At 37.0% G+C, this 12364-nt stretch overlaps 1 protein-coding gene across 4 annotated transcripts in view; it reads left to right on the top strand.

Moving 5' to 3' along the window:
- Positions 1 to 11668, top strand: part of LOC119835998 (mitogen-activated protein kinase kinase kinase kinase 5) — a 40910-nt gene extending 29242 nt beyond the window's left edge. For all 4 annotated transcript variants that reach the window (XM_038361156.1, XM_038361155.1, XM_038361154.1 and 1 more), the window contains 10 exons: positions 4036 to 4160; positions 4417 to 4498; positions 5514 to 5636; positions 6725 to 6868; positions 7409 to 7533; positions 8499 to 8631; positions 9080 to 9198; positions 9769 to 9886; positions 10770 to 10896; positions 11429 to 11668. In XM_038361156.1, coding sequence (XP_038217084.1) covers positions 4036 to 4160; positions 4417 to 4498; positions 5514 to 5636; positions 6725 to 6868; positions 7409 to 7533; positions 8499 to 8631; positions 9080 to 9198; positions 9769 to 9886; positions 10770 to 10896; positions 11429 to 11528 — 1196 coding nt within the window. In that variant the 3' untranslated portion in view covers positions 11529 to 11668. The remainder of the gene's footprint in view (positions 1 to 4035; positions 4161 to 4416; positions 4499 to 5513; positions 5637 to 6724; positions 6869 to 7408; positions 7534 to 8498; positions 8632 to 9079; positions 9199 to 9768; positions 9887 to 10769; positions 10897 to 11428) is intronic.
- Positions 11669 to 12364: the final 696 nt, after the last annotated feature.

The following is a 12364-nucleotide window of genomic DNA, read 5'->3' as shown; positions in this document are numbered from 1 at the left end:
ATAAATGTTATTTGCAGTTAACAATTTTCTTTTTTCTTTATTACAATATTTATGGCAAGACTAGGTATAATCTATGGCTGTGAGTGACATTGACATTTGTTGCTCGCGTTTTTTAAAATATGCAAAATTAAATGTACATTTTTCAATATTTCTGAGAGATTTTCTTAATATTTTTTTCCGTAAGAACCTTCTCCTAATAATAACAAATACAACAAAAAAGGAATTAGTGAAATCGGTCCAGCCATTCACGCGTGATGCCGTGACCAAGGAAAACGGGTTTCATTTTTATATATATAGATATAAAATATTATATATAATAATATACTGCTAAGTAATGTTCTTGTCCTAGCGAAGCGTGCTCGCCTCCAACATCCATAAATCAATATATACCTATAGAATAAATACTTTTTTCTCCAAAGGGCAGAAAGAATGAAAACATTTATTTCAACACACACTGAAACAAGAAAAAATTTATAAAAAATGTGAAAATAGTAAGTGCCAATTGAAATGATTCACATTTTATTATTTATAATTTGTAACTATATTCTTGCAAATAAATTTAATTTGAATTTTAAATTTGAATTTGAATTTTAACTTGCATACTGATAAAAGCTTCAAAGTCTAACGATGCGTTTCATTTTACATATTTCATCCAAGTTGCCCATGTAAGGTGCCCAACAGAGTTGTTTAAAGAGAAAATATTTGGCTTCTATAAGCAATTTTGAAAATGGTCTCTAGGATCCTGGGCAACTACACACACACACACACACACACACACACAACACGCCCCAACTGAATTGTTATTTCTTGTAGCATTTTCAAATGTTTAAGAGTGAATTATCCTCTACCAATCGGAGATAAAACCCATCAAACATCACTAAAACCGTTCAGCCGTTCTCAAGGTAGCAATCGGCGAGAGATCCGAGGTCTTGTAATATATAATTTCAATATTTTAACCTACGTGTTCGACTAAGACCAAAAACAACAGTAACACATGTTTTTTTTGCTTTTTCAAAAAATAATATTGAGGTTTTCATTCCTCTAGTCGAGTTTAAAAATCGTCTTATACTAAAATGATGCAAGGCCCAAATGACGTCATTCATTATATCTATTCATACTTAATATCATAAATGCGAAAGTTTGTAAGGATGTGTGTGTGTTTGCACGCAAAATCTACTGAACCGATTGCAATGAAATTTGGACGTAGACAGCTGGACAACTGGAATAACATATAGGCAACTTTTTATCCCGATATTTCTACGGGATACGGACTTACGCGGGGCGCAGCTAGTATATCATATACTATATCCTGTTTTAGTTAAGATTAAAAAAATACTATAATTACTAAAATTTAATCATATGTTGATATTAATTGAGACCATAGAAACATTTTTTTCTCTGTTCTGTTCTCTCTGTTCTGTTCTGTTCTGTCTTGTCTTCTGTCTGATCTGTTCTGTTTAAATACGCACATCTCTGTTCTACCGTTTGTATGTCTGTCACAACACATGTTTCGTTTCGATTTATTGTTTCTTACAATACGCGATACAATAAAAAAAAAAAACATTTTCCGTGCTCCCTTAGCCATTGCAAAACAAAGAAATGTTTTTCTTTTCTTTCATGGTCTTCCCATGAAATATCACCTATGTAGTGTACTCTTAGATAAATAAAAGAAGCGTCTCATTATAGTGATATATATTTGGATAATATCGATTCATACGACGCGCATTGTACACTATGATGGCGTGTAGAACACTCCGCACGTGCATATGTTCAGCTGAGCCGTCATCCCACACACTCCCATGATTTTATCCGGGTCGCACACTTTCTTGCATTTATCGTCGCAGTCTTGGTTCGTTAAGCAATCGGGATATGTGACTGAAACAAACGAGTGGAGTGTATTTGTTAACTTGCGTTCGCCCGTGGTAAATATATAACCTACAGCTTCCTCAATAAATGGCCTATCTAACACTGAATGAATTTTTCCAAATTGGACCTGTAGTTCTTGAGATTAGTGCGTTCGAACAAACAAACAAACACACACACCCTTCAGCTTTATGATATTAGTATAGGTAATTAGCTCTTCTCCCGCGGCTTCGTCCGTATTCTAGACTTTTCTATTGTAATGCGATGTGTCACTCAATTAAAAAGTAGTCTAGGTCTTCTTCTTTCTCTCCCTGTTAATGGCTTCATTCGTAGCCGATGTCACTGTCTAGCCTTCTAACGACGTAAGAGATGGACAAACAAACACACTGTCGCATCTATAATAAAACTCAAATACATCACATAATTGTTATTAAAAAGAAAGGTTAAACCGTCAACTTGTCAGAACTACTTAAACTTAAACTTAAATTGGACCACCTCGGTGGTCTACCAGCTTTCAAATAAAAAAAAATAATCTTAAAACAGTTCGCCCAATAACAATTATGATAAAAAATATAAAAAAACACAGACGGGTTGAGAACCCCCTCCATTTTTTATAGTCGGTTGAAAATAAATCTATTTTTCCCATTGATTCCCCGCATTGAAATAAAATATTTTTTACTCGTAATAGGGTAACGTGTTTCCTATTAAAAATCACTACAAAACGAAAGTAATTTTGTCTCTTCGTCACACCTAAACTGCACAACCGATTTAGACTATATTTTATACAGAGATACAGATATAGATAGTTTGTTTCCCGAAAAACCCCGGGACTGTCGGCCCTTTACTGCGCCGGCGAAATCTTTCCTCCATAGTAACGTATCATATAAGAGTAATCTTACTTTTAGCGTTAGCAACCGCCGCCAACGCTGCGAATGCGAACAAGAAGATAACTAAGAATTTCATGTCTCCCCAAAAATTTTCCGCTGAAATCTCTATGATTTTAATGCGTATTATGCAGCCTTGTAGTTTACTAGACGGCATATATATAGGGCATACTTGACAGGCGTATCTATAGAATAATTTGATTTCCATCACGTTGTTTTTTTCTAATTCGATAATTTAATAATAGAATATAATCGTGACTGTCGTAAATTGTGTTTGTTTCCAATATGTCAAATGGCTATTTAAGTATTAAATGGCGAAATGAACTGTTACGGTTTATCGCATAAAAATAAACACAATTCAGAAAACTCAGGAGTAGTTTAATGCATGTTTTATACATGTAAATCACCCTCATGTATTATTCTATCGGATTATGATAAGTTTATGACGGATACGGATACGGATACGGATTATGATAAGTTTTTTTTTTTAATATATATTATTAAAAAAAAAACTTATCATAATCCGTTGTGTAGTTTTAAAGATTTAAGCATACGAACATACTCGAAGTTAGGGACAGACGCGGCAGTCGACTTTGCTTTATACTGTGTAGTGATCCCGGTATATATTGAATTATTTGTTATAATTTAGTTCTAGATAGTTCTACACTCTATGCTAGTCCCCATGGTAATCAGGCTATAATATGTAATCTATCTCTGTACCAAACGTTCATGGTGGTTACGCTTATCATCAGGCGACCCACCAGGTTCTTAACCGAAAATGACAAAAAAAAGAAAACTCTTAAATATGTTTGCTTCATCAATTTTCAATACTACAGACTTCGCTTAGTCTGAGACTAGATACCGTTGTATGAATTGTCGAACTTTGAATAAATAAATGAGTACTTACTTATCCATCCATCTTAGACCGCACTCTGTACGTTTTAAGTTATTTTTCGTCCTTTGAAATTGTATAATTTATGGTATTGTACCATAAAATAGTTTAGATGCACACACGATTGAAGTGAAACTTCAGTAAATCGACAAAAGAATGAGATGAATATATATAAAATATAAAATAGTGTGTATATTTCTGTCTCACTCTTTGCCGGCTTCATTCTACACATTTTTGTATTTGTGTCTCTTACCTGTCGTTTTTTCCGTTGCGTCAGGTTTGAAATCACAAAGACTCTAAAGAAGTTTCACTTCAAAAGTTTTCGTATTTACAAAGAGCATTTAATTCTATACAAATATAGTTATTTGATTAATTCATTCATTCATTAATTCATAGGTACAACAACGCCCCCCGTCCCGCCCCGCAGGGCGAGGGGCAGGCGGGCCAGGAGTCCCGTGAGACCGGCACCGAATGGTCTACCGCCAACACCTAAAGTTCATATGGGCGCTTGTTTCTCCAAGGTAAGATAGAGTTTCATCACCAGAAGATGTATCTAAATCCAGCTTTTGCCCGCGGCTTCGCCCGCGATAAATTCGGAGTAGCTAGAATCACTCTACCTATTAAAAAAACCTCATTAAAATCCGTTGCGTAGTTTTAAAGATTTAAGCATATAAGGGACATAGGGACAGAGAAAGCGACTTAGTTGTATACTATGTAATGATTACTAAATGAAGAATGAAATGTTAAAAAAAAATAAGTATTTTATACAATCCCCAGGTGTTCAATGGTTGTCCATTGAGGATAAATTGCACTGCGTCTTGGATTCACCCGGATACGAGGGATCAGCATATCCTTATAGGTATGTATAGAAAATGTTCTATAATATGTATGTGATCTATCATAGAATAGGTATAGACATATAGTTAACTCTATTTGCTGATGTTATAAAAAATTAATTTAACCTGTATTACGCTGGAATCATTTTTGTATATAGATGGAGTTGTTGTGGAGTTCTCATATCCTCGCTGTACGTTTACTAGTGTTAGCCTACTTGATATTACAATTGCGAAAGTTTGTAAGAATGTGTGTGTGCGTTTGTTGCTCTTTCACGCAAAAAGTACTGAACCGATTGCAATGAAATTTGGTACGTAGATAGCTGGACAACTGGAATAACATATAGGCAACTTTATATCACAATATTTTTAATTATGGTAAAAAAAAAGAGTACCACAGATAATACAAAATTGTCAAAGATCACAGATCCATAATGTATTACTTAATTACAGTGTTTATTTGGTGTGACCGGATGTATATAATGAATTTCTAACAATTAAGTGTCGATTTACTTTCATTTTGGGTCGATTTTTTTACTTTCTTTTGTGTACATAGACCTGTATTATTGGTATATATTATATAACTATCACTTTGCAACGGAACAATTAGTCTATTTCTCTAAGAAAGAGCGAAGAGTTAAGTCGATTTTACCTATGTAATTTTGAACTTAATCGATTTTTGTCGCAGTTCCTTACATTAGTTATATATTTGGCTATTTACTTTTCGCTTGCTTATTTTTTGACTTGTTTTTATAACATGTATTGATTGTTATAATAGTTGTAGAATAACTAACAATCAACGTATGTTATTGCAATAACAATTTGATATTAAGCTCATAAGTTAATGATGTATTTTACATATTGTTATGGATGTGTTTGTGTTGAATATAAAATAAAATAAATGTAAAAAATTACATGTATTCCCTTGCATCGACACATTTATTCCGTTTTCAAATCGAAAAGCCTAGTCGATTAATTCCCATAACATCGATTAGTCCACAATTTACAATCGTCTAACATCGAACCCCGCGACCCCAATAGGTGCTGAGGAGGGCATCTACACACTGAACCTGAACGAGTTGCACGAAACGGCGATGGACCAGCTCTGCCCGAGGCGCACCATATGGATGCATGTCATCAAAGACGTGCTCATGTCTCTGTCCGGTAAGTCATTGACTTATATATAGAATTTTCGTGGCACAGTTTTCGTTGCCATACTCCTCCGAAACGGCTTGACCGATTTTGATGAAATTTTTTGTGCTTATCCGGTATCTATCAGAATCGGCCAACATCTATTTTCCATACCCTTAAATGATAAGAGTAAGGCAGAACACCGTTTGCCGGGTGCAGCTAGTTGACTTATATATCTATGACTTTTTATTTATTTTTATTTTATTTTAAAATTCTTGATTATGAAAAAAAGACACAAATGGTACAAAAGGCGGTCTTATCGTCTGTGACGATCTCTACCAGATAACCTTTGGGTACAGAATATAAAAAAAAACAAACAAAAAACTATGTACGTGAAAGTTTTACTTAAACTGCTAACAATGGCTTAAACATACGAAGAACTGTTCTTATGTACCGTGTCAATGATTTTAGTATAAACATGCGTGTATGCACAAGCAAAAAAGAGAAACCTATGTCACTCGCCGTATTTTTAAAATGTTCATTGTTTTTTTTTTTTTTTGCAAAATATTTTAATTTTCAGTAAAGTCACATGGTAAAGATGAGTCCTGTAAATTTATAGTTATTAGTTTGGGGATTAAGGATTCTGTTTCTGTTTAAAAAACGTTTACTAGGCCGTGGAATTTATTAGGATATGTGATGGACACGAATCTATGGGCAATCCACATAAATATTAATTATTTTGTAAAACTATACAATGTCTCAGCATTTACAGCGAATACTCATAGGTTTTATTTGATTAAACTCAAAGCTATAATAGTAAATGTCTATTTTCTATAATAAATTGGGGTAAAAAAATGAGTAGAGTATCATTTGGTAGTCCGACGCTCGCCATCGATATAGTGATCCCTCGGCGTCTTTTCTTAGGATATCTTTCTTACGAAACTTCATGGTAAATCAGTATATCAAATGCCTTACCGAAATCTATATATTTAACATGGGCTTTATGACCACTGGTCATTGGCTGGTACAAAACGAAGAAGAGGGTGAAGATTCATATTAATACTCATTGAAATAATACATTTTCGCATATATATAGTCTAATGTATATGGCCACATTGCAGGCAAAACGCCGTCGCTGTACCGGCACGAGCTGCTCTCGCTGGCGGGCAGCGGGCGCGCGGGCGGCGCGCGCTCGCTGCGCGTGCTGCCGCCGCGCCTGCTGCCGCGCCGCTTCGCGCCCTCCGCGCGCCTCCCGGACACGCGCGGTACTGCACGCACACACGCACACGCACACACGCACGCACACGCACACGCACACGCACACGCACACGCACACACACAAGCACACGCGCGCACACACACACACACACACACAACTAGACACATCATACACACACGCACGAACATACGCTGACACTAAAATAATAATAATTAATTAATAGATACGTATACACACACAAATGATGACTGTATTTTTTTATTATTATTGTAATAGTAAAGATACTTTTTGCCCACATTTATGATATTTTAACCGATTACAAAGAAAGGAGATCAACAATTCAATGTTCTTGGCTTTAGTTACCGAAGAACGTACAATATCAATGGCACGACTGTTTCTTTTGTGTTTATTGCCTCATAACTTTTTACCGGGTGAACTGATTTCGATTATTCTTTTTCTAAATTGAAAAGCTGGTACCGTTAAAAATTCAGTCTAGTTGTGTAGTAATGACAATTCGAAGACACAAGATTCACTTGTTTAAAACGATTGATGGGTTATCGTTTACCGTGTACCGTCTCGTGCGCAGGCTGCACGGCGTGCGCGGTGGTGCGCAACCCGTACAACGGCTACAAGTACCTGTGCGGCGCCACCCCCGCCGGCCTCTTCCTCATGCAGTGGTACGACCCGCTCAGGAAGTTCATGCTGCTCAAGGTGAGGGGGGAGGGGGGAGGGGACGCGTGAGGAGTTATGGTGACGAGAGGGGGGGGGGATATGATATTGTACGTCACGTTGCTGTAGTAAAAATCCCCAAAAAAAAAACCATTTGAGAAATTTTGAAAGAATAGAAAAAATTTGATCACGAGGCAGGATTCGAACCTGCGTATCTTGCCTAACCGTAGCAACGCCTAGCCTCTCGGCCACCCGTGATCCTGCCACAGTAATCGAATTTCTTCTACTCTTTCGGTTTCATGTGCCTAAAGGCCGAGAGGCTAGGCGTTGCTACGGTTAGGCAAGATACGCAGGTTCGAATCCTGCCTCGTGATCAAATTTTTTCTATTCTTTCAAAATTTCTCATTTATAAAGCATTTCAATGCTATAAAACTAAAAATTTAAAAAAAAAAAGAAAAAAAAGATGCATTTGATGATTTTTGAAAAGCTTTATCAGCTCCACCCAGTAGCTGCACTTGTTTGTTTGTATGTAGCCGACTCTTTAAGACTCTTGATTCTAGACAACTCTAGAATATCTAGATTTTGAGCTTTAAACGGATAGACTTCATTCAATCTTTGTACCCTCATCAAGGATCGGTGACACTACGATCGTAACATGATTTCAAGTTTTTATCCTGGTAAGGATCCCCAGGGCCAAGTATATCTAGTACACTAATATCATAAAGTTAAAGAGTTTGTTTGTTTGTTTGGTTGGTTGAACGCGCTAATCTCACGAACTAACGGTCCGATCCGAAAAATTCTTTCAGTGTCGGTTAGCCCATTTATTGAGGAAAGGATATAGACTATTTTAAAGTACAAGGAGCGAATCCGGGCCGAACTGCAAGTTTTTTTAAAAACTTAATAGAATATGTTTGATTTACAACCCTGCCCATCCAGAAATAGCGTCTCCCTAGCTCAAAGCATGCAACCTATATACTCTTAAATACAATTATCGTAAATAATTCCAGAACATAGAGTGCGTGCTGCCGTCGCCGCTGCTCGCCTTCGAGCTGATCATCACGCCGGAGTTGGAGTATCCGTTGCTGTGCGTCGGCGTCACCAGGAAACCCATGCGGCTCAATTTGATCAACATCAACTCTGGTGAGTGGAGGGCGCGGTGGGACGTCCTGTGCCTACAGAAATAGTAGGTTCGGTCGGAGTAGGGTAGGGTGTTGCTTTTAGCCTTAATTGTCAATTGCAATGCAATATAAACACGCATTTATTCCATGAAATAATGAGATCAGAGATTTGAATTCTTTAAAAATTTGATTTATTTTAAAAGAGCAACTAACGATAGAGTTGCTTGCCGGCTTTCCTCTGTAAAAACTGCTTTCCGAACCGGTGGTAAATGTTATAACTATGTTATGACGATTTAAAAGTGCTTCTTTATGAAGTGTAATTGGATACATAAATGTTTGAGCTTGAAAAAACGTACAAACGTGCAAATCCGGCTCGAAGGATCTCTATACGTATGGTGGTCCCTCGAGCTGGATTTTGATATATCTGCGTACATTAGGATATCATATAATTGTGGTATAAAAACTTTAAGGGGCTACGTGGTTCCACTCGGACGAGCTGGAGGCGAGGCCCGGGGGCTCCAATACGGTGGTGCCGAGGCCCGAGAGGCTCCACACGCTCAGGGCCGTGCACCAGCTGAATAAGGACGCGGTTGGTTGATTTTTATAATTCCTTGCGGGAAAATAAGTTGAAAATAAATTGTTTTTTTTGTGGTATCTTTTAGGTTTCTGTACGAAAAATTACCTGTATATTTAGTCCATCTCTGTCTTACCTTGTTGTCCGGGCTAAGCTCTAATGAACCGATTATAATGATAGTGTCAGGGAAAAATATAACAAATTGTAAGTTATTAACAAGAAAAGAAAGAAACAGATGGTCATCTATGTACAGTATTTTGTTTTGTTTTTATTTATTTATTGTAATACCCGTGACCCGTGCGTCACGATAAATCCTTTTGAATTTGAATGCAATTTATTCCTATTAATTCATTCTCTATAACATATTTTACATGCGAAAGTTTGTGAGGATGTGTGTGTATTTGTTGTTCTTTCACGCAAAGACCACTGAACCGATTGCAATGAAATTTGGTACGTAGACAGCTGGACAACTGGAATAACACATAGGCAACTTTTTATCCCGATATTCCTACGGGATACAGACTTACGCGGGTGAAACGTCGTACGATAGATAAGCAACTACATATATAAATAATTCACTATCAGGTGCTGGTGTGCCACGAGAACGTGGTGGACATCATCCCGGTGCTGGGCGGCGCGGAGGCGCGGCGCCGCGGCAAGCTGCCGCAGAGGATCACCTTCGACTTCCAGATCGACAGCATCTGTGAGTTGAGGACAAAGAATAGTTCAGCAGTTTTTTGTTTTTTTTTTTTTTGTGGACGGATTTTAAACTACCCCCCTCTTCACTTTATCTATGAGCTCACATCGCTTTCGAATGACGCATCAAATTTTCAAATTCTAAAACACTATGAAGGTGTGACACCCAATAACCGTTATAATGTTGCTGATTTTGATAACATAACCGTTACTTATAACGTTACTTATAATGTAGCCTCTGTATATAATTAAATAAATAATTTGCATTGACGTATACAATGTACTAGACTTAATTAAAAGGTCGTCAAAAAATTTCCGGTAATGTCTAACGTATCTGTCATTCATAATCGCTGCCTTGGCTAGAGTTTTGCTTTGGACAAGATTTTTATTGCTAAGTTGTTAAGAGTTTAATTGCAAAAATGAGTGTTGTATGCAAAAAAAAAAGATTTATATATAGGTATACTGATAATGGAAAACATAGAAGGTTTTTAATGCATTTTTTGACGTGACAACGTCTTAAATTAGGTTGCGGCTCGGAGTCACTCATGAAAAAGTGTAACGTCCGGTAACGTTACGATGAGTCACCGAACTATGATCGGTCCGCCGCGCGCGCAGCACTAGAGAATTAGGCGCATTGAATCGGCGCGTGCTTGTGTCTCTGTCTCTGTCTTTTTAGTAAACAAAATATATTTTCTATAGTTAAAATTTGTGCAATTCTTATTTTCATTCAATTCCTTGTTCCTATTGTGCAATTTAATAATATTCATATCAATAAATATTCTACCGAGAAAAAGACGTTGTCACGTAAAATCTTCGCCCGTAAAACCGACTTTACAGTCAACCATTTTTTTTTGTTATTTATTTATTTATTTGACGCTGGTATGCAACAGTGTGCCTCGCGGACTCGGTGCTGGCGTTCCACCGGCACGGCGTGCAGGGCCGCTCGCTGCGGCACGCCGACGTCACGCAGGAGATCGCCGACCGCTCGCGCGCCTACCGCCTGCTGGGCCGGGACAAGTGCGTCACCACACCATTTCTTATTTATTATTTGTAAAAGAAAAACATTGAGAAAATTAGCCGCTTTTTTTTATAATTATTTATTGGTCTTTTTTGTGTAGATGAACCGACCGCCTCCTTGGTACAGTGGTTAATGCGTGAGCGTAGATCCGAGGGATCCTGGGTTCAATTCCCGGTAGATACGGACGCTCAAAAAAAATAATGTCTCGGTCTGACAGGACACAGAAGGCTGATCACCTACTTGTCCGTAAAGAAAATCGATCAGTGAAACAGATGTACATCGTCTGCCCCATACCCCACTACGGGACATGGGACTTCACTTTTTGTGTAGATATTAAATTAGTTATTAGTTGTAATGTTCTGTATAAATATTGTTTTAAACATCGATGAAGGTTGTTTTAATGAAAAAAATATATATGTATTGTTTCTAAAATAAACAAGAACGTAAATGCATTGCACAATTTTGTATTGTAAGCGAAAGAAATTATTTTTTTTAATATCACAATAAGTGATCATACAATTTATTCCACAGGGTGGTCGTTTTGGAATCGCACACGCTACAGAACAACACACTGTCGGGCGAAGACGGGAACGATCTATATATCTTAGCTGGACACGAGGCGTCTTACTAATACCCTGGGTTCTTCATACATACATACAGACTTAGTATTTTCTTGTGTTTGATTTTACGCGAGCATTATACATTTAGAAATTAAAAACTTTTTAACAGATTTTAAACGCGATTTATTCATTATATTATCAACCCGACGTTTCGAACACTTTGCAGCGAGCGTGGTCACGGGGAGACTGAGTCGTCGGGTATGGTATATTGAATAATATAATGAATGAATCGCGGTTAAAATCCGTTAAAAAGTTTTTAATTTCTATACATACAGACTTTATTATATGGGTCTTTGATTTTATCGACGAGCAATATTGAATGACGTTTAGTTTCTTGTATATCTGCGACAGTGTTGCGATAGATTTTTGGTCTAGATATAAACTGTAATAGTCTTTCCAGTGTCGTAAATGCACCATAATCTCAAGATAAGGGCTGGTAAGTTCTCGCTGCGTGCCAAGTGCTGGATTCCAATTTATTATATAATGTTTAAAATAACTAGTGTAGTTTGGAAGCTCGCACAGGGCGCAAAGGATAGAAAAATCTATTTACGGCACTGGTTCTTTTTTTATTATAATGTTCAAATTATGTTGAAATAGCGTTTCCTTCTATTGAAGATTAAAGCAATAAATTAAACATTATTCAATTAACATTGCAATACTTAGCGTTCGCTTAAGTTTTTCGACGCAATAAAACTGTGAATTGAATTGTTAAAGCAAAATTTGATGCGTCTCAGATGCGCGTTTGATTCCCGTCGGATGCACAAATTATATCGATGTTTTTTAAGACGATTACTTTGGATTGTATTGTTTTAAATGTCGATTGTATCATCATAGCACTGCCCTTTCC

The sequence above is a fragment of the Zerene cesonia genome, chromosome 22 (assembly GCF_012273895.1).
Source record: "Zerene cesonia ecotype Mississippi chromosome 22, Zerene_cesonia_1.1, whole genome shotgun sequence".
NCBI lineage: Eukaryota > Metazoa > Arthropoda > Insecta > Lepidoptera > Pieridae > Zerene > Zerene cesonia.
Note: the sequence above shows the minus strand (reverse complement) of the source record. Positions and strands in the feature narration are given on the sequence as shown.